This window comes from Chiroxiphia lanceolata, chromosome 10, assembly GCF_009829145.1.
Source record: "Chiroxiphia lanceolata isolate bChiLan1 chromosome 10, bChiLan1.pri, whole genome shotgun sequence".
Classification (NCBI taxonomy): domain Eukaryota; kingdom Metazoa; phylum Chordata; class Aves; order Passeriformes; family Pipridae; genus Chiroxiphia; species Chiroxiphia lanceolata.
The window spans coordinates 19,282,362-19,302,555 of record NC_045646.1 but is presented as its reverse complement, the minus strand read 5'-3'; the positions used below and the strand labels follow the sequence as shown (position 1 = coordinate 19,302,555).

The window sequence follows — 20,194 nt, the reverse complement described above, 5'->3', positions numbered from 1 at the left end:
AGTTCCTGGAATCTGAGAGATACTGAAGAAAAACGATTTTTGTACTAGTCAATCATAAGTGAAGTTCAGTTTTGTAAGTTCATAACCTTTTAACTAAGTGTTCATTTATCAGTAAGGCTACTAGCTGTATTTTTTTTTATTTTTCAAAACTACAAAGTTTCTAATCAGATGTTGTAATTTCTTCAAAAATTCTCTTTCAGGGATTGTACAACACTTGAGGAATGGACAACAATTACGAGAAATATATATAAACAAACATAAACTGCTTCCCAGTGACTGGACAGCAAAACAGCTCTACTTGGAGACAACAGGGAAAAGTCGAACCCTGCAGAGTGCATTGGCCCTGCTCTACACCTTTCTGCCAGATTTTGACTGGAAAAAAATTAACATGAGGCTTCAGTGGAGCACCATTTTCTGCTCTGGAAGCTGTGACTGCCCCATGAGAAACCACTACCTAGAGGAGGAGCAGCGCAGACAGTACAGCTTGCGGGTGAAAAACAATGATTTGGAGAAAATATATGTGGATATGGCAAAGATTGTGGGCATTCCCACCAGGCAGCTGAGAGCTTCTAACCCTATAGATTCTCTCCTGTGCTATTTTTGTCACAATGTCACTTTTCCGTGTACCAAAACTGGCTGCATTGGTATGGAACACTTCAAAGTAATCAAGAGACATCAGTTGGAGGATGAGAGAGAAAGACAGGAAAAGAAACTTTATTTCTTGTATGCGCTGTTGGCCACTCATCCTTTCCTCAACCAGACTGTTGATCGGCTGCAACGCGTCGCTGAAGGCAAGAAAGAAGAAGTATTTGTTCTCTACTCTGCACATGATGTTACACTGTCACCTGTTCTCAGTGCCTTGGGCATTACAGAGGCCAGATTTCCTAGATTTGCTGCCAGATTAGTTTTTGAGCTGTGGCAGGATGGGAAGAGACCCAAAGAACACTTTATCCGCATCCTGTATAACGGTGCTGACGTTACATTCCAGACCTCGTTCTGCAAGGATCATTATAAACATTCCAGCAAGCCAATGTGCCCACTAGAAAAATTTGTCAACTTTGTCAAGAGGGATATGTTCTTAATTTTTAACAGCACGAGTTACTACGATGCCTGTCGGAGGAGAGCACTGTAGAGAAGGAGAGAGAAAAGGAGGCAATGTTAACTTGTCTCAGTGAAATCTGTTTTCTGGTTGAGGCACAACTCAGCTTTGTTATTTCTTGTACTTGTGTGTGTAAGTACAGAAGGATATTGCTTGAAACATTCTTCAAATGGTTTCATTTTCATTCGGACTGCAGATGGTCTCCAGTAGAAGAACAAATACCGAGTGTTACATATGTGTGTGCTCACAGATGCTGTTAATTGTAATGATAAATCACATGGGCTACTGTAACCTGGACATGGCTTGATAAAGAGTGAGAGAGCATAGACTTTGTGTCTCTGTATTCCAGAGCAATACTTGGATACTATAAGTTTAAAACCAAAACTTTTTTTTTTTTTGTTTCCCACCACCATCTCACAGTCATTTTAAGCAGTTTGTGTCAAGGTCTTTTATGAATTCCAGGCATCTGCATTAAGGCATTTGTAAGGAATTTTTGAATTTCCTTATTCAAAAGAAGCCTTCTAATGTTATGGGGCAGGTCTTTAAAGCAAAGTGCATGTGTGTGTCTGTGCATACTTACCTGAGCATGTACAAATGAGTGTGTGCCTTGTTGACCTCACAGACCTATAAACACGTGGCTACTGTTGCCAGTGCCAGAGAAGGATGCACTGGAAAATGGATACAGAACTCTATTCTTTGATTGCACTTTCAGCACTTTGAATAGTTCAAACACAGTCTAGAAATATGTAAAGGTCTTGTGACATTAAAATAGATAGCAAACACTAGCTGCGTCACTGAACCTGAGTGGGAAATTAGGATTAGAAAGCAGTTTTATGGTGAAGTGTTGGGCTCTTTCCCATTGTGAACGTGTTCAAACTGTTGTGTTATGGAATAAATCAGTGGTTTAGGAATTTGCTATGGTGACTGCTTGAGACAGCTTGACTAAATACTGGGAAAATTTTGTAGCTGAGTTAGTATTTTTATGGACTAGGAAGCTCTTATTTTATAAGACCAAACTTGTACATATTGTACTGTGTATATTTATAACACAGTAGATTTTTCTTACTTGTTTAGTTTGTAAAGACTTGTGAAGTTCACTTTTTAGACATTGTTTTTCCCCTTGATTGGGATGTTTAGGCTCAAGAAAAAACTGTAGTTTATGGGTAATTTGAACAATGAGTAGATGTGAAAACTTGTACTTCAGACTGCTTTCATCTCTGTAGGAGTAGTAAATTGAGAATCAATTTTTACTAGAATTCATAGAAATTTTATAATGGTGGAGGGTTTTTACACCTCTAGAAATAAATTAGTCTGTGACTTGTGATTCAATGGTGCTAGTTTATCAAAGAAAACATAACTCTGCGTAAGTTCTCTGACTATTGGCATTCCACTCTCTCTTTTTTCAATGCTGCATTTGAACATATATCTTTAAATAAAATTCTGGGGACTCTTTGTATACTTGTGTGTTATGTTTATTGTGACTTCTTTGACTCTTTGCATCAACAGGGTGTGTATTGTTAAGCTGTTTGTTGCATTTGTAACTTCTGCACTTGTGATGTTCTGGGTCCCAGCCTGAGAAGGAGCAAGTATGTGTTTTGTAAATACTGGACTAGAAATCCTGATAGAATATTTGGGGCTTTTGTACCACATTAGATTCGAAACATTTTCTTTCTGTCTAAGAAACTAGCTCTGTTTTCCATCATCCACGTTTGTGTGCTGGAGGGCAAACAGGAAGAGAGAATCTGAAAGTTGAGCTCAGTGTATAAATTAGGTGAATGAGACCATTTGTCCAATATTAGAAGCAAATACTCCAGAGCTGTTGAGGTACCAACAGAGGGCAGCTGTAGCTCTTCAGAGTGTTATCTGCTGGAACTTTGATGCTGTTTGTGACCATTTGCAGGACTGATCCTGAGAGCCAGAAAACATTACCATAGGCATATAATTGATGTTTATTTAGAAACATTGAACCCCCCTTGTAACAGCTTCTGTAAATGCCAGTCTTCAAAAGCCTATGTTAGGAGTAGCAGCTAATTTGCATCTTCTTTTAAAGACAGACCATAGAAGTGTTTTCTTTTGATTTCCTTGTGCAGAAAGATCCCTTTTGTCTGTTGTAGGCCTGTGAATTGGAGGAGAGGTGAATTTGGATGAACTTCTTATTTGTCAGGCTCAAAGAAGCACTGGAATCCCAGATATTAATGGATATTTCAGCAGTTTTCCAAACTTCTTGCTCAACTTTTTTTGCAGAGCAACAAAAAAAGCACTGGTTTTATGCACCACTGGTAGGTGGTCAGCCAGCAAGAATTCTGCTTGAAGTCTCACACAGACCTTGGGGTTAACTCCCCTATGTAAATCAGGTGAGTTGGGTGCCAGAAAATGTGTTCATCTGTGTAGCCATAGAAGAAAGTGAGACAGATGCAGAAAGATCAGGCTGTTAGTAGCTGCAGTTCCTCAGATTGCCCCAGATGTCAAATGTTCATCCTGTCTAATCTCAGTCAATGCTGCTGTGTTGAAGGGTGTCCTTAGCAATGGCAATAACTGTGATTATGAAGTATTGATATCCTCTAGACAGAATTTTCCTTATGCTTAGAGAGGTATGAGAACTGCTATTCCTCACTCAATTCTGTTCTCTCTTAATCACCCTTTATTATTTATACACATTGATGAAATCCCCCTGAGCCTTCTCTTCCCTGGGCCAACAAACCCAGCTGTCTCAGCCTACCCTCATGGAAGAGGTGCTCCAGTCCCTTAATCACCTTGGCCCATCAGTGGGGAATCTCCAATAGCTCCATCTCTTGTCCTGGGTATGATAAAGAGCATGGCAGCTGTTGCAGCCAACATGGCCTTCCACTGTGGTCAGGGCAGTGGCAAGAAACCTGGATTGGGGAATTTAAGGAAAATCTGGAACAAAAATTTCAAAGTTACAGAAGGGTCAGATTCTTCATATTCTTTAGATGGCAGAAGATGCAGATAAGTAACAGCAAAAGGTATTTTTTTTCCAGTCTCTTAATATTTTTGTGTTTTTGTCACAAAATGGTTTTCAGTGTGAGCAATAACTCACTTGCCATGGTACCAGCACCTGCTCACCTGTATGTCTGGGGGTCACTGGGTGGGCAGTACCAAATCTCTAAGGTAAAAACAAATTTTAAAAAAAGCTAATTATTCTTCTGTATATACATAGTTCATTAAGATATGCTCATCTCTTCTAAGCCACATACTCAGAGGATCTGCAGCAATGAAAAACTTGATCCATTCCCAGTGCCACTGGAAGTCCTAAAAGAGTTGCAAGACTGAGATCATTCTCACAAACCTCTTACCTGGCTGTGGAGACAAAATGATAAGCAAACTGCATTACTAAAGTTGGTTAATCATTAGCTTTCGAAGTTTGACCTAATTTATGATTCAATTTGCAATTTCAAGCTGATTTATGTTTGGATTAAGGTAACAAATGTAACTACCTGAACAATGAAAAGAGAAACTGGTGGGAATTTATTTATCCTGAAATTTATGAATAGTTTTTCTGTAGGACTGCACTGATGAATTAGACCTACCAACTGGGAAACATTGACTTCTGCAGTTGCACAGTTTAATCAAATGGTAGAGCAGAAGTAAGAGCTGCTGCTCTAAGTGCTTCTTGAGATGTTGCTGTTGGCTTGAAGTTGATGTAGGTGGGGGGTGTTTTGTTGTGTGCTAAACACAGTATTTAGAAGCTGATGTTTAAACCTGTTGGGGACTTGTACTGTGAGTGAAATGTGTTTAGTGCTTCCTCACAAAGCTCGGCTCATTTTCCAGCGCGGTGCTGATGTGCCGTCCCTCCCCGCCCGCTCCCTCCTTTCTCTGTTTCTGTTCTCAGACGTATAAAACAGCTTTAGTTTCAAACGCTCCTTGCACACTGTGAATGCCGAATGGCTTGGCTTGGGCTGTCCTCCTCTATTTTTGCATTCGGGAGTGGGTGAGAAGGCACCTCAATGCAAAATATCCGGGTGCGAAGTAGTTGGGGAAGAAACCTCTCGTGGGATGGCGCTGGGAGCGGGAGCGCTCCAGCACAGCCGGGTGTGGAGCGCGCTCTCGTGGCCGCTGTGTGCGGTACAGCTTCGGGGTTGGGGGAACCGCACCGGGAAAGATGCGCCCTCGCTCTGGAAAAATAGTATAACCGGGGAAGTTGTAGATGGATTTCACCCTCCAGCCCAAAACCTTCTCCATGGTTTCAGCGAATGGTTATTTATGGAAGATGCTCGAAACCTTGCGGGGTGAAGAAGGGGTAACGACAACAACTGTGGTGGTTATTTTGGAGCAAGTCATTCAGAGTGCTGCACATGGGTGTATTCTGCAGGTCACTACAGCTGTGCTGTCCCGTGTACTGAACTCAGTCCAACACTTTTCAGCAGAGCTATTTTTGAAATCGGTAAAGCCTATCCTACACAGAAGTACAAAGCAGAGTATTTTTTTCCCTGTCAGTGATCTGGTTTGGTCTCAGGTAGTTTGTTTGCCATGTGGTTTTGTTTCTTCCCCTTTTTCACAATGAAAGCAGCTGCATGCTGCTTATTCCTTATTCAGGTAGTTGAGATGTGACAGTCTCTGAATTTGCAAAGTTCCTTCAAACTGAAATCAAATACCATTAAACCTTTGTTTCCAAATGTCCTGGACAGCCGTTTTCAAAAGCAATTTAGAATTACACTTCAGCTAGGCTTGTAGGATCCCCTGACAAAAGTCATCTTTAAGGTTTTTTTCAGTTGGAAGTAAAAAGGGTGAAAGAAAAGTGATGGCATTTGTAATGTAAAGCAGTCCAGATCTCATTCTAAGAATAGTTGTTGTGGTACAGCAAAAAAAAAAAAAAAAAAATGTTCTGTTTGCCAGTTTTTAAGATGCCATTGTAAAATGGTGGTTGGAGGATGTGGAGAGGAAAAGTTTAGGAGCTGAAGTTGTTGCTGTTGTAGTTCCTTGCAAAACAGGATACACAAGATAAAAAAAAAAGAAAAAAGAAAAATAGATAACAAGTAGAAAATATGGCCTCTTGCAAATTCTTGCATGCATCTTCCCTGGAGTAGGTACACAGAAGCAGCTGTTTTAAGCATATTATCCAGGAGACTGGGGATCCAGGGCCAGCTACGGGACAGAATGAGTGTCAAGGTCATTCCAGGGGTATCTGCAGTGTGAGTGTGTGAGGGCTAGTGTGTACCTGGGAGTGTGTGAAGAAACTGGGAGATTAAAGGGTCTGGGTAGATGGAGTGCTGGATAGATGGAGTGCTGACTTGCTGCTGGCTGGACCTGGGCAGGCAGTGCTGCAGCAGTCTTGCCTCTCTAGAGCCAGTGGATCAAACAGGACCAAACAATTTTGTCATCAGAAACAGTGTGATCTGAAAAGAGTGTTCTGCAGATTTATGTGATGAGAGGGATGACTGTAATGCTGATAGGACTGTGTCATCTTTTAAAAAGTTTGTCTCTGAGTAACAGAGAGGGAACCGAGCCTGTTTTCTGGTGAATCAGTGTTGGCCCACTGGTTGCTAATTTCATTCTCCTGTTTGAGCTGGTCACATACTTAAAGTTCTCCTTTAACAATGCCAGTTATAACAGCCCTTGGACCTATTCAGTGCCTTTTTTGTTTTAAAAAAACCCAACAACTAAACAATTATAAGTAATAGGCTACAGTGCTTTTCTGCTACATTCATACATGCCTAGTTCAGGCTTATCTTGAAGGATGATTAATGGCTTCTGTCATTACTAGCTGTCAAGTGGGCAACAATAATGGCTTGAGTCCTATCTCAAGTGCCAGAGATGTATCTTTTTGCTTACATCTCTTCCATAGGGTTTTAAATGATGTCCATGACTATGTAATAGAGCTGGTGTAAGATGACATTTGTCAGCAATTAGTGTGCTCTCAGCTGTGTTCCTAACCCTTTAGATGTGAACCCACAGTTAAGTAGGTTTGTGGAAAGTTTTACCTGTTAATATTTAACTTCAGTCTGGGATGTGGTAACTGGGGTTTTGGCAAGAAAGAGCACTGAAATGCATCAGCTTGCTGAAGAGTGATGAAAAGATTTCTTCTTTTAATAGGGGACTGGAACCAGCCAATGCTGCTCTGAAGTAGTGGTTATAAGGAGGAGGGCAGCCAGCTTAACACAGAGATAGACAGGGTCTCATTAGCTGTAAGGGCTTGTGTATCTGTGCTGCTTCTGACAGTGTTTCTTCTGACTGGCATAGAATGGGAGGTAATTGTCACAGCAGTATCTATGTGTCCTGGTATCTGTGTGAAACCACTGGATTTGGTTGATTCTCACCCTTTCACAAAGGGCTGACTGCTTGCCATCCTTAATTTTTGTAAAGCACTTTGTAGGGATGCAGACATTCACTTTGTCTGCTGGGCCAGGAGGAAAACCTGTTACAAATCCTGGAAGAAGTCCTTGGAAGGAGGGAAAACAGCCTTTGTGTCCTTGATAGCTCCTTGGCAGGTGGGTTTTCAGGCTGTGAGCCCGACCTTCAGCTGGAGCCGATGCAGTCGGGACGTGCCGCAGGTGCCGCGGCTCTGTCCCTGCCCATCCCCAGCTGTGCCATCGCCTCCCCGCTGCCCCGCTCCAGCGGGGGACCAGGTGAAACCCGGCGAAACCCGGCGGGTTTGCTCCTCTTTGTGTCTGTAGCCGTCCCCTTTTTCACTGCCGCCCTCCTCTGCTGGTGTGGAGCAAACGCTGAGAGACGCTGCCTGTGGGCCGTGTAAGTATTTCGGTCGCTGTAGCGGCACCGTTTAGTGGCAGTTTGCTGTTCCTGAAACCATCATCTGTGGTTTCGGTTTTAAATAGGGTCGTAATGATGCTTCCTCATCATTAGATGACAATGCAAATGTCACGTCTTGCTTTTTGTCAGAGTAATAGACCCATTTACTGTCTTCCAGCTCCTTCATTGGATACAAATAATCAGAGTTAGGAGAATATGTTTTCAACTCTGTGTATATGTTTGTTCTCTGAGTGAGCAGGTCTGAGCAGTAAGTGTGTCATGAAGTGTACAAGCCAGGGGTTTCTCTGGAGAGAGCACCTCCTCTCCCTGCAGCAAACCCCCAGAAGGTATTTTCTCCAAGTAACTCGAATGCCACCCCAATGAGCCTTTTGCTTCATCCAGAAAATCTGGATATAGGTGGAGGTTCATGTCCTATGCTGATGTTGTACTCCAACTTCAAATAATGTTTTTTTAATTGCTGTATCCATGGAGGGACTAAACCAGCAGTGGCACACTTGACAGAGAGTCATCAGCTTTTGTACAAACGTTTATTTCCCTATGAATACGAGTATAGATTTCATCCATCTTTGGCTGTTGTGAAGGTATTTTTGTAGTTGTGTGGAGGGCTTGGAACCTGTCTGATCAGAGAACATAAATATTCATAGCATGTGAAAGAGATGACAAAGCTACAGAATGTCAGATATTAACCACTGGTAACAGCAGGTGCAGGGAACAGTTTGCATGAAAGCTCAGAACTGAAATATGTCATGAAATCCCTTTGAATATTTCTGGATGTGGCACTTAAATTATGAAGCTGTACTGTGGTTAATTTGTGGATGGAAAGATGATAGATTAGTAGATGGCTTATTGTGCATACTTTCAACTCTAAATATACTATGAGCAATTTGCTTACTGCTCTGGAATAGGAAATGCAGTGTTGTACAGTTTCCTTTTAAAATGACATTCTGTTTCATCAGTACAGAATCCAGGTCATGCTTTCTCAGTCTGATGTGTTTTTAAATAATGAATATAGATAGAATGAAACATGTTTCATCCTCATTCTCTTAAGCATTCAATTTATCATGGAAACAGTCACAATTCCTCTTGCCTCTTGAAGATCTTTAAATGTATTATTTTGCTAGTATGAAATGGTGTTAAAATACCTGGTGCAATCTTTGAAGATTTTTTCCATCTATGTTTATTAAAAATAACTCTCTGAATAGCTTAAAGACTAAGTGCTCTGCAGATTATACTAATTAAGACAAAATACAAATATTTAGCAATCACGTTGTCAAAAAGGAGGAAGGAGGGTCTTTAGCAGACCACAGATGGGGCTGTGTTCTTGAGGACCCTGAGAGCTGAGTGAGAGGGAGAATCAGAGCCAAGTGATGATACTGTCTGGGGACTGCATGAGGGAGAGTCAAAGGGAGGAAAGGATGGTGTAGTAAAGAAGTGGTATGGCCTACAGAATCCATGGAGCAATCCTTCCACTTTCTCAGTGCTGGTGAAGGACTTGCTTCAAGTGCCATGTTCACTTATGAAAACAGAACATCCAGAACAATGAGAAAGCTCAAAAATATGGTGAAACAACCCAGAGTGAGACAGACTCCAGAGAGAAACTGAATGGAGAGGGGGATTTTATCAAATGCAAATATGGTTACTATGAAGACAAAAAAAAATAAAATTGAAACTCTTCTTCCTTATGGTTAGGACTAGAAGTAATTGCAGGTAAAAATGCTGAAGCTGAATATTTAAGAAAAAAATTGTGAGAGTAAGCACAGCATGATGGCAGAATGAACTGGGGGGAGCAGTCTGAAGCCACAGGTCTTCAGTGATTTTGGGAACAGGGAACACAAATATCTCTCTGGGAGCATTTATTTTGTTTTATACTAGGAGATGAACAGGTGACTTCCAAGTCTCTTCCAACCTTTATTTTAATTTGATTCTAAGGAAATACATTCCTAATGTCTACCACATAAAATACCTCTGGCATGTATTTCTGGTAGCCTCCTGGCAAACTACTCATGAATTCAGATATTTGGAAGTTGCACATTTCTCCCAAGTCTCCCAGCCATGTTCAACCAGCTATCTAATGTCTTCTCATCCATCAAAATGAAGCCACAGAATTTGGCAGGGCTGGGATTTCTCTCAGTTCCCATGGGAGTGTGCAAGTGTAGATTTTGTTCCTGGGTTCCTGCCAAAAACCTCCTCAGGGAAAAATCTGTATCATCTTAATCCATTACCTTTCATTACTTCCTTCCTACCCCATCTTCCCCCTCCCTCCCCATTTTCTCTCTTTCTGAAGAAGCTTAAATATTTTTCTGTTAAATCAGTAACAGCTCAGGCAGCTTCAAAATATTGGTATGTGTTTGAGGTATTCTTTTCAGACACAGAATTTAGAAGGGCTCTGATCCACTATTTTTAGAAATTTTATAAATTTCTTATTTTAAACTTCTTATTTAATCTGGTTGCAAAGTTTGCTTTTCCAGAATCCAAATGGTACCTGTGACTTCATGTGCATTTGTTTGTGTGACTGCATATAAATACAATTTTTAACAGGGGATTCTCTTAAAGCTTTTTTCACCATGTTCTTATTTATGCCCAGCTCTTAAATCTGTTGAGTCAGAATTGAGATTTTCTCTGTGTGTACTGTTCTCTTTCCTCTGGCCCTCCTAAATGTGAATTTTCAAATTTTCTTTGTGTGATTTTCCAGCCATGTTTCCTGTATGGAATGTAATTTTTGTAATGACAAAACTTCTCTGCAAGAGGGGATTACAGTCCTGTTAAATATTGATCTAAGTTAGGTGCCCTTATCAAACATGCTTAACAGATGTGTTTTTTATTGGAGAGTTTTCCTCAGTCCAACAGGATGCTGCTGTTACTCTGGTAAGCAGCTCTGTAAATCACCAATTTTTTTGGTATATGAAAGAAAAGAGCATAAAGCTCTGACACTTTAATGTAGTACTTGAGTGAATCTAGTCTACTGGTAGCATCTTAACACAGAAGTGAGGAGTTTTTGTAACCACACCTGATACTGGTTTGGGGAGAGGTCTCCCTTTGGTAATTTTTGAACCTGAGTTTCAACAGCATTTGACAGGAATGTAGAATTAGTGAGTTCTACAGATTTTGTAAGAATGTATGACCAGGCAGAGGAAAGAGATCCTGCAGTTGCTGCATCTCTAGGGGAAGTTAAATCATGTTCTGAAGACACTAAAGTTGATCAGAGGTGCGATCAAAATGCGCAGACAGGAGGCTGCAAAAATCCTGAACATACTTTTGCCTTTGTTGTTTTCCATCAATAGACACTTGTCAATAAGGGTGGTTCAAATAAGCACCGTTGCCAGATCCTACCTATGCTCCCAGACAGCTGCCCTGAAGAGACAAGTCCCTGTAGGGATAGCAGGTGGGTAAGTTCCAAATTATTTTTTCGACATGGCAGTCTGCTTTCCTGATATCAAGAGAAGAAGCAATTCCAGATGAGTCTGCTGGAGATGTTAGCATGCTATTTGTGTTAAGAAAGGATACGTGCATCTCCCTGATGGATGCTAATAGGATAAGCAAATGAGCATGGCCCCTTCACAGCTGTGAACTAAACTTTGATAAGGCTCACCTGCACCTCGATTGAAAATCCTGAACTCATTCCAACATGCAATGTCTGTCAGGAAGCCCTAACACAGAACAGTTCCTCTGTGATTTTACTGACCACTGAAATTGCCAGTTGAGTGAAGAAACATCAAATCAAGAATGGCTGGAGGGAAACCTTTTTATTAATTCAAATTCTGAAGACTTTTACAAGAAGTAGTGAAAGGAATTTAAACCTTAACATTCTGATGAAATTCCAGACTCTGTAATTACACTGACTCTGAACTCCACCTGCAGTTTCCATATAAAAAGCTGCTCTGCTTCAGGCTGCACCCTGCTGTGCAGCTCTGCTGCTCAGTGTCAGACAGGTGCTAGAGTTCATCTGGGAGGGGAAATGGCAATATAATGTATATAATTTATACAGTGCTTTGTTGCATTTTTCAAAGTCCCTTCGGGATTCCTCTGGATAAAATGGACAGCAGAAATGAGATTCTACTTGAAGAGATTTTTTTTCTTTAATCAACCTGGCTGATGAGTTAACTTTTTGGGGATGCTAAATTGTTATGTTTAATTATGTGTTTTGCCAAAGCTTAAAATGTAACTGCATTATACATATGATCAGTGTATGCAAACATCAATCCAGTGTCCTGAAACTTAGGTCAGCTCCCCTCTAAAAGCAGATCAGAGAAAGGTCCTTTTGATAAAATTGAGAATCCCTGCAACTCATAGGAGCAATTGCTGAGTTCTCTTTGCTGGTCAGGTGTGTATGAGCTGTGAAAGAATGTGCTCCCATTGCACATTACCTGGAATAGAAAGTTTTTCATCCTCTATTTTGAGGAGAGGCAGTGAAAACAAAGGTAATCTGCAGTTAGGTGATGCCAAGTGTGTGCCATCCCTCATTTGTGCTTTTGTAAATGCAGGCATTACCTTGTATTTGTCACTCTGTAGGTCGTGGTGTAAGGGCTGCTCTGCATGGTGGGTTGCTGCAAGGCTCTTTAGTTTTACCAGTTTTTTGCAATTTTTTGAAGGATTTTTCCTCAGGAAGCCAGTTAGTAATTTATGGGGCAACATAAAGAGATTTGCATTGCTTTCTTTTAAAGTAAGTGTTTGCTGTTCTGTAGATGGGGATTTACAAAATGCACACTACTGCTAACACAGCAATGCAGAACTTCCAGCATCTATAGCCTGAATTTTGGCTTTATGCTGGATGTGAAACATTACAGACTGCATTAAATTCTTGTGTGTAACTCAAATTTTCCCATTTTCCTAAACTGATAATGGTTTACTCTATTGGTTCCCCTCCATTAATTTAGCTTGCATGATGATAAGAATGATAATTTGAGTTGCTTACTGATGACTGTCTTTTTAATGTGTTTGTGTTTTTAGTCATGAGACTGCTAGATGAGATTAGACCCACTGCCATAATGCCAGTGTATATACTCTGAGAGATCATCCTTTTACTGAAGTGAACTGGACTAAGAGCTTTGACTAGACAGTGAAAGACAAAGTCCTGTTTTCCTGATCTTCTCCAGAACCTCGGCTATTTCCTCTAGTGCCAGTTGGATGCTATAAATCCTACAGTGCAGGAGTATCTCTGGGATGGTTGCATTTAATTTGCATCTTGCCTCTCTGATTCTTGAAGGTCCATTCTTACTGTTTGTAGACCAGATCACTCATTCTGAGGGTAGCACTTGCACCAGGAAATGATGAGAACTTTATTTTCTTTATGTATATACAAACCCCAAGCTGTAATTGAATGTAGAACTGTTTGAAGACGGGAAGGAAGTGGCTGAATTTAATCAGGGATTTAATGTATGTTATATATGAATATAAATCTCACTCCTTCCTTAAAGTAATTCAGTATTCTGTTAATGCTTGTGTAGGAAACTGCTGTGTGTGTTGAGGAGGGGAGGGGAAGAGTAAATGATTTGAGTAGAGCTCCTGACACCACGACGGGACTTGGTGTGAACTGACAGCTTGAGCCTGCAGGTGATGATTTAACGTTCAAGTAACTTGAGGGAAGGAATATTTTCCAGTTTGCCTTGGGCACTGAGAACCTTTGTGCTTAATGCATCTTAGAAATTTTCTCTGCGGACTGCGAGGACTTCCTGGGGGCTGCAGTGCCTTACCCTTGCTGTTCATTCCTGCCTTGAGGTAAACAGTGCCTGAACGCTCCCAAAGCTGTGAGGAATAGTTCCCCTTTGATCAGCCATAGCCTCTGTGTGCTGCTGCTGTTCTGCTGATTTTTTTTTTTCTAAATTGGGCTGCAAACTGAGAGAGGTACCTGCAGTTTGATCATTTGTAATTTATTGAAAACTTGTTATAACACAGGAGACTGTGGTTAGAAGCTCTCCAAATGAGAGAAATATGTTAGCAATGTCAAATGAAGTTCAAAATTCACATCAGTGACCATGCTGAACTGTGAGTTTTCTCTCCCTCCTCCCATTCTCTTTTGTATCTAATTAAGATACAAGTCAGCAGTGTCCAGGTCAGAAGCTTCACCTGGAGAGCTGTCCAGGTTTGTGCATACAGCACAGCAGCCAGCCACCTCAGGGTGTAAAAATGAATCCCCTGGATGTTTGTTCCACTGTATTGTCTAAGACATCACTGCCATGGAAATGTGCCATGTTGGAGGCCAGGCTGCTCATCTGGGAGCACAGCACTTGTAGAGGTCTTTCTTTTTCAAAGGCTGCAATCAGAACTTACACTTTGTCACATGCAGCCTGGTCAGTGACATCACAAATCCCTGCTCCATTTGCTGCTTTTTATTGTCACAGGCAATAGCATATTGATTATTATTTCCAGGTTGCCTCTTGCAGGCATTCCTTTAAGAAGTTTCATAGCCCTACCTTACATAAATTTTACAGGTGCCATTCTAAGCAAATATGAATGAATGGATCAGGGAGAATTGCCATAATCCATAATGATGTGAAACCATGTCATCTTAAAGAAGTGGGTGGAGAAAATGTGTAGACCTTGGACTTCTAGCCAAAGAAAATGACCCTTTGTTTCCATCTGAGCTATTTTAATTTCTTACTTTAGGAGGTAGCCACCTGAATGGTGATGTGCTGCCAGGTTCAATGTGACATATTTTGAAATGCAGGTAATCAGTCAACAAATGGGATCCCTCTTGTGGAAGATCTGAATTTGAATCAAAAATCATGACTGATTTCATCTAGAGGTTCTTCTCTTCAGTTGTGATTCTAATATAGCTGGTAATTGTTTAAATATGAACAAATTATTTTTCTGAAGAGTACTGTATTTAACTGCTTTTGCACAGGGAAGAATCTTGTGTTTATCAAAGGGAAGCATTCCTAGTTCTTTCCATTATATCCAGATTTGTTGTGGCTGTTTGTCTCCAGATCCCAGGAATATCACTGGTTTCCTTTATTGAAAGTGCTGGAGCAGAGGAAGTGTGTCTGTTTCTCCAGGAGAGGGTGTCCCATCACTGTGTGCCAGAAGGATCTTACATCTACTGAAACATACTTTGCTCTGCTTTTTCACGTGCTATATCTCTCAGCCAAAAACAACTTGAAGAAATGAGAGTAAATAAAAAAGAATAGTAAGAATAATGTGTCTGAGAAGGTTGATGTAAAGACTAAATATTGCTCCTTCACTTAACATCCAGGAATATTCCTAGCAGCCCTGCTGTGGAACACAGAATGCAGCTTGAATGCACTGAGGGCAATTGTACCTACCAACCTTCTTTTTCTGTTGATGTAACAATCTGTCCTATACTGTTATTTCATTAACTCCTTATCAAAATCCAGCACCTGATTTGTGGGCCATATTTCTGTCCTTGTCTGATGTTGTTTTCAGAAACAGGGTGTGTTCTGTGTAGGCACGATAGTATTACATACATCTATGCTGTGAAGCCCCTTTATTTGATTTTTAACTTGCTCTTCAACATGAAGAACAACGTCTCTTTTACCCTTTTCTCTTTTAAACAGTGACTCATTATTCAAATGCATGGAAATTTTAATGGAAATTTGCACGAGGCTGTAGAATTCAGGTTGGCTGATGGCTATGGAATGAATGTGTGCAAAATTTATTTGGGGCTTCAAATTCTTTGTTATAGTTTCAGTTGTTATTGTTTTCCAAAATCCTGGCAGCTGAAGAATGAGAAAAAGAATAAGCAGAGAGAGGATCGATAGCAGGAAAATTAACTTCTGATGTAAAATGACAGCTTGACAGTGAACATATTTGGCATGGATTGCAAATGCAGCAAAGTCTGGGAACCCTAATCTGATACTTTCCCCCCCCTTGATTCTGTATCATTCTTTTATAAAAAGTCTTATATGTACTAACACCACTTGTGTTATAAGAGCCTTAATATAATCAATGTTTTATTGCAAAAGCATTCTCAAGATGGTTAAAGTGTCACATGCCTTCTCAGTGGCATTTGCAGTTAATTTTTGCAGTAGTAAATGTTCATTTTGGGGGAATCTGCATACGTCCTGAATCAAGGAAGTCTTCTGTACTCAATTGAGTCATCTCAAAAGAATAGATAATCTCAAGGCTTCTGTTCTGTGGTGCTCAAATGTCACAGAAGTAACTTAAATTGGTATTATTAGACCTGGATCAAAGCACTAGTCCTTATTTGGCTCATGAATTGTAGCATCAATCAAATCCAGATTCATGTGACCTAAAGGGGTAGTTGATGGCAGTGTGTGTGTTGTGCTCGATTTCTACATTGGGTACTTGGCAGTTGTGGTTCAGGTGTTTCTCCAAATGTTGTATGTAGTGTTTGGGGTTTTCTCCAGCTAATTCTAGCTCTATTTGCTAGACCTGATCCTTGCCCTCCCTGTGCAGAGAAATAGCCAGCACACCTTGCATCTCATGTGAGCATGAATGGAGCCCCCTCTGGACTTTCCCTTTGTGTTTTTGTTTTCTCAGCCTTTGCTGTGTGGCCACTACAAGGGGAATGTTTCTTCTGAGATTGCTACAAAACAACCACTAATTCTTTCAGATATTTTCCACAGCTGCCGAGCATTCAGTTGAACCGAGTGAATTTGATTGCAAACTAAGGAAATATTTAGTTTAGTAGCAGTAAAAGGATTAGAACTAAATGTGGTTTTGTGGCATGAGCCTGTTTTACATTTGAAGCTTAACATTTATTAGAATGCATGGCTGAGAGACTCACCTTGCACTAGTATCAAACACATGCTTACATGTGTCCAATGGAAAAGATGACATTTGAGGAAAACCAATGCTTGGCTGCGTTCATTGAAATTTCCTAAAGGGACCTGGTTCCAGTCTTGTGAGAATGACTTGCAAATCCTGTGTATTACAGTGATTCAGATCTCCATTCACAGCTACAAACAGACCCATCAATTATAATGCTACATCTAAAGCACACCAGCCATTCCCTCAGCCCCCTGCGTGGCTCTTTGGACATGGATCACAAATCCTGTACTTGGACTCATTTTCATTTCTTTGGCTGGTGGAACTGAAAGATCATCAGCCAACTCGTTATGAGAGCCGTGGTGATGTCTCTCTCTTGCAGAGGTTCATTAGCACTCACTCAGCAGGGCTCCCCTCCAGCCTGTGCTCTTTGGAAGCAGCAGCCAGAGTGGATGTAGGTGTGCAGAGGGTGTCTGTCGGCAGCACAGAATCGGCCTTTAGCAGTTGTGACTCTTCCCTGTGAGAAATGACTTCGAGATTCCTCTCCTGCTTTATGTCACATACACACTGGAGCACTAAAGCACTTGCTGCACGTAAGAAGTGTGCACAAGCTCTCTGACTTGCTCAAACAGCCTGCAGTGAGATGGGGGGTGTGTGTGCTTGCACATGTCCAAAATTATGCTGGTTATTGTGCCAAGTTAGAGGCATGAATGTCAAGACATTCCACAAGCCTAGAAGGGATAATAAAAGTATTTATGAATGTTACAGTTGTAACTGTTACAATTTTTAAGACCTCCGCGGACTGGACTGATTTATGACAATGCAGCTCTTTTAAAAAAATGAAAATAAAAAAAAATCAAAACATATTACATACAAAAGAAATTAAGGAAGCCAGAAGCTATGGATTCAAAGAACTATCTAAAAATAAGAAGTACAGCTATAAACTTTAATATCCCACTGAGCAAAGGAGAAGGTTTTTCTAGTCTGGTTACAGGAGTGTGTAGTTTTGCTGAAATGTAGTTCTCATTTCGCCTCATACAGTCAGTGACTGCTATTTTTATTTTAGACGGGGCTTTTTAATTTCCTTATTTATGTTTTCATTAGCATCATAAAGGATGTATTGTAACTGTTCTCTGCATTCTACATGTTTCATTCTAAACTCTGACATGCAACAACCCTGGTTTGAGCTGTGGCAGCTGGAAATTCAGTACAACTGACATGTGGCCCCCGAGTCTGTAAAGGAAGTCGAGTGGCAAAAATACAACTTTTGCAACAGCACAAATGAAGAAAAATGCTCATAGAGACCAGCTGGTGTTGTGTTATACCCACATAGTGACTGCTCTCTGTCACTGTCTGCATACTTAATATTTTTGTCTAATTTTGGCTCTGTGTTCTCAGCTGGTGTGGCAGGGATTCAGTGCCACAGCACAGGTGTCCAGATGTGGAAGTTTTGTGTCTAATCATGGCAGCCCAGGGTGGACACTCAGTGCTCTCCTTCAGTGACAGAGATCAAATGCACTTTTTGGTAGCCTAAAAGAACAGTCACTGTGAGAGAGATTCTGGAAGTCAGTTAAAACAGTAAAGCAACAGAGTGAGAAACTGCTTGTTCCTCTCAAACAGTCCATATTTTTACTGGTTCTCCTGACAGAGTTTTCATCTTGGAGAGAAAATTCTAGCTATTCCATTAAGTCTTTACCAGAAGTGTGAGGAAAAACTGATGAAAATTGTGTTTCTTTTCAGAAGCATACCTTGTTAAATTACTCCTTGGCTTATTTGTCATGCTGGTAGTCATGTAAGCAGTGGCCTGTGTGAGGAAAAATGTGAAATTTAGAATTAATGTTCTTGAATGGAGAGTGTAGAAAGCAGCAGACGATTTTAGCCAAAACGTTCTGGCACTTTTGAGAGGTCTGTCTGAATTTTAGAAAGGAAAAAAAAAGAGTTTGTTAACCACTGTAAATAAGTCAGAAATACAGTGAACAGTATGTGTATCACTTCAGATTTAAACTCAGAATTCCAGTCTAGAGGTTTTAGTATAATATGTGAATTAAATAACACAAATATTTATTTTAAAATGCTGTATTGACAACTTGTAGAAGACTAGGAGACCAAAATATTTTGATCATGCACACATTATGCAGCTCTCAGAAAATATCCATGCTTTCTTTTTTCTTTTTTTTAGCATGCCTTCTTCCCAAGGTGATTTGAGTAGCACCAAACAAGTTGTGATAAATAGAGCCCGAGAGCCTGGTAGATTTGTGTTGCTGATATGCCTGCTTAGCTATGCAGAGAGATAGCAGAGTGATCGTTTGTTAATTGTCTCCTGAAACCAGTTTCAAGCTCTTATTGTCAATGCCTGATTTCAGCCACTGGTCAGCAGGATGACGGGGAAAAGGAGAGTTTAAATAACAGCCTCTAATTAAATCTGTTAGGGGTTTATTTCTAGCCTTGCTTTTGTACTCGCTGGGTGTCCCAAGACAAGTACCTGGGTCTCTCAAAGAGAGGTGCTGTAAGCAGTGCTCTGCTTTGTGGGAACTGGTGGAACAGTTGTGTGCTTCCCTTTGGAAACACTGCCCAAGCTCTGTTTCTAGAACACCTCTGTGTCCAAGGTGTGCATGGGCAAGTAAAGTGAGGTGTGCCCCAGAAAAATGCTGTGGAAATGATGTATTTGAAATGCTTAGGTAATGCAGTGGTAAATCCTGTATAAAAAGTCTGTGTAACTAGGAAAGAGCACATGCTATATATAGACTTGCTGTTTTAAGGTATTTCCAAAAGCTAACTACATTTCATATTCTCCTCATTAGTCAAAATTTCCATGGCCTCCTTTCATCCCTGTTATTTCATCTATCACATGCAGCAATACAAATCTGAGACTGGTTTTCAAACATAATTCTAGCAAAGTATCCCCCCTTTAGCCTCTGCAATGAAATACAGCACAATAGAACATTTTAAGTGAGACATGAGTTATAAAATATATGCAAAGAAATGAAATGCCAGAGACCCTATGGAGCAGGCCTGCAGACATCCTCCCTGTTGTAAAGGGAAGTGACAAGATCCCAAGCTTGTAAAAGCTTTGGGAAAAACATGCCAAAACCTTCTGTCATAATCTTCTAAAGAGAAGCAAAGGCTTTAAGCTAACAACTAGTAAACAAGTTGTGTTACAACATAAGCTGAGTTACTTAACTCTATAAATACACAAAATTCATAATGTCCAAGTCAGCCAGCACCTAAAAAAAAGAGTTTAAATAAACAGTCGTGTTCCCCAGTTCCCACCCCTTCCCACTCCTGCCACAGTGCTGGAAGGTAGATCCTTGCTTCTATGCTTAACTCATTTCAATTGTTCTGTGGATGTAAAACCATCCCTGTTTAAATTTAAGCTTTCTTGATTTGCAACTTTTTCCCTCAGAAGTGCACATGCTTAAGTTGCTGTTGTGCTGTGTATGTGCTGACTGAGCTGGCAGGATGTTCATGGAGAAGTGATTCCCACCCCATGGGCCCTCATGCAGCCCTGTGTGGCAGTGTGGTAGGGAACAGCTGCCCTGGAGAGATGGATGTGGGTAGCTCTGGCTGTTTTGATCTGTCTTTAGAAACCTGTTCATGTCTGTGCTTATACCCATCACTGGCTTTACAATACTTTTATTTCTCTTTATTCCATAGCATAATCAGAACATAACACATTGTTACTCA

The 20,194-nt window shown here is 40.6% G+C and overlaps 1 protein-coding gene across 4 annotated transcripts in view; it reads left to right on the top strand.

Moving 5' to 3' along the window:
• PXYLP1 (2-phosphoxylose phosphatase 1) overlaps window positions 1-2,555 on the top strand; it is an 84,997-nt gene extending 82,442 nt beyond the window's left edge. For all 4 annotated transcript variants that reach the window (XM_032698343.1, XM_032698340.1, XM_032698341.1 and 1 more), the window contains exon 6: window positions 201-2,555. In XM_032698343.1, coding sequence (XP_032554234.1) covers window positions 201-1,132 — 932 coding nt within the window. In that variant the 3' untranslated portion in view covers window positions 1,133-2,555. The remainder of the gene's footprint in view (window positions 1-200) is intronic.
• Window positions 2,556-20,194: the final 17,639 nt, after the last annotated feature.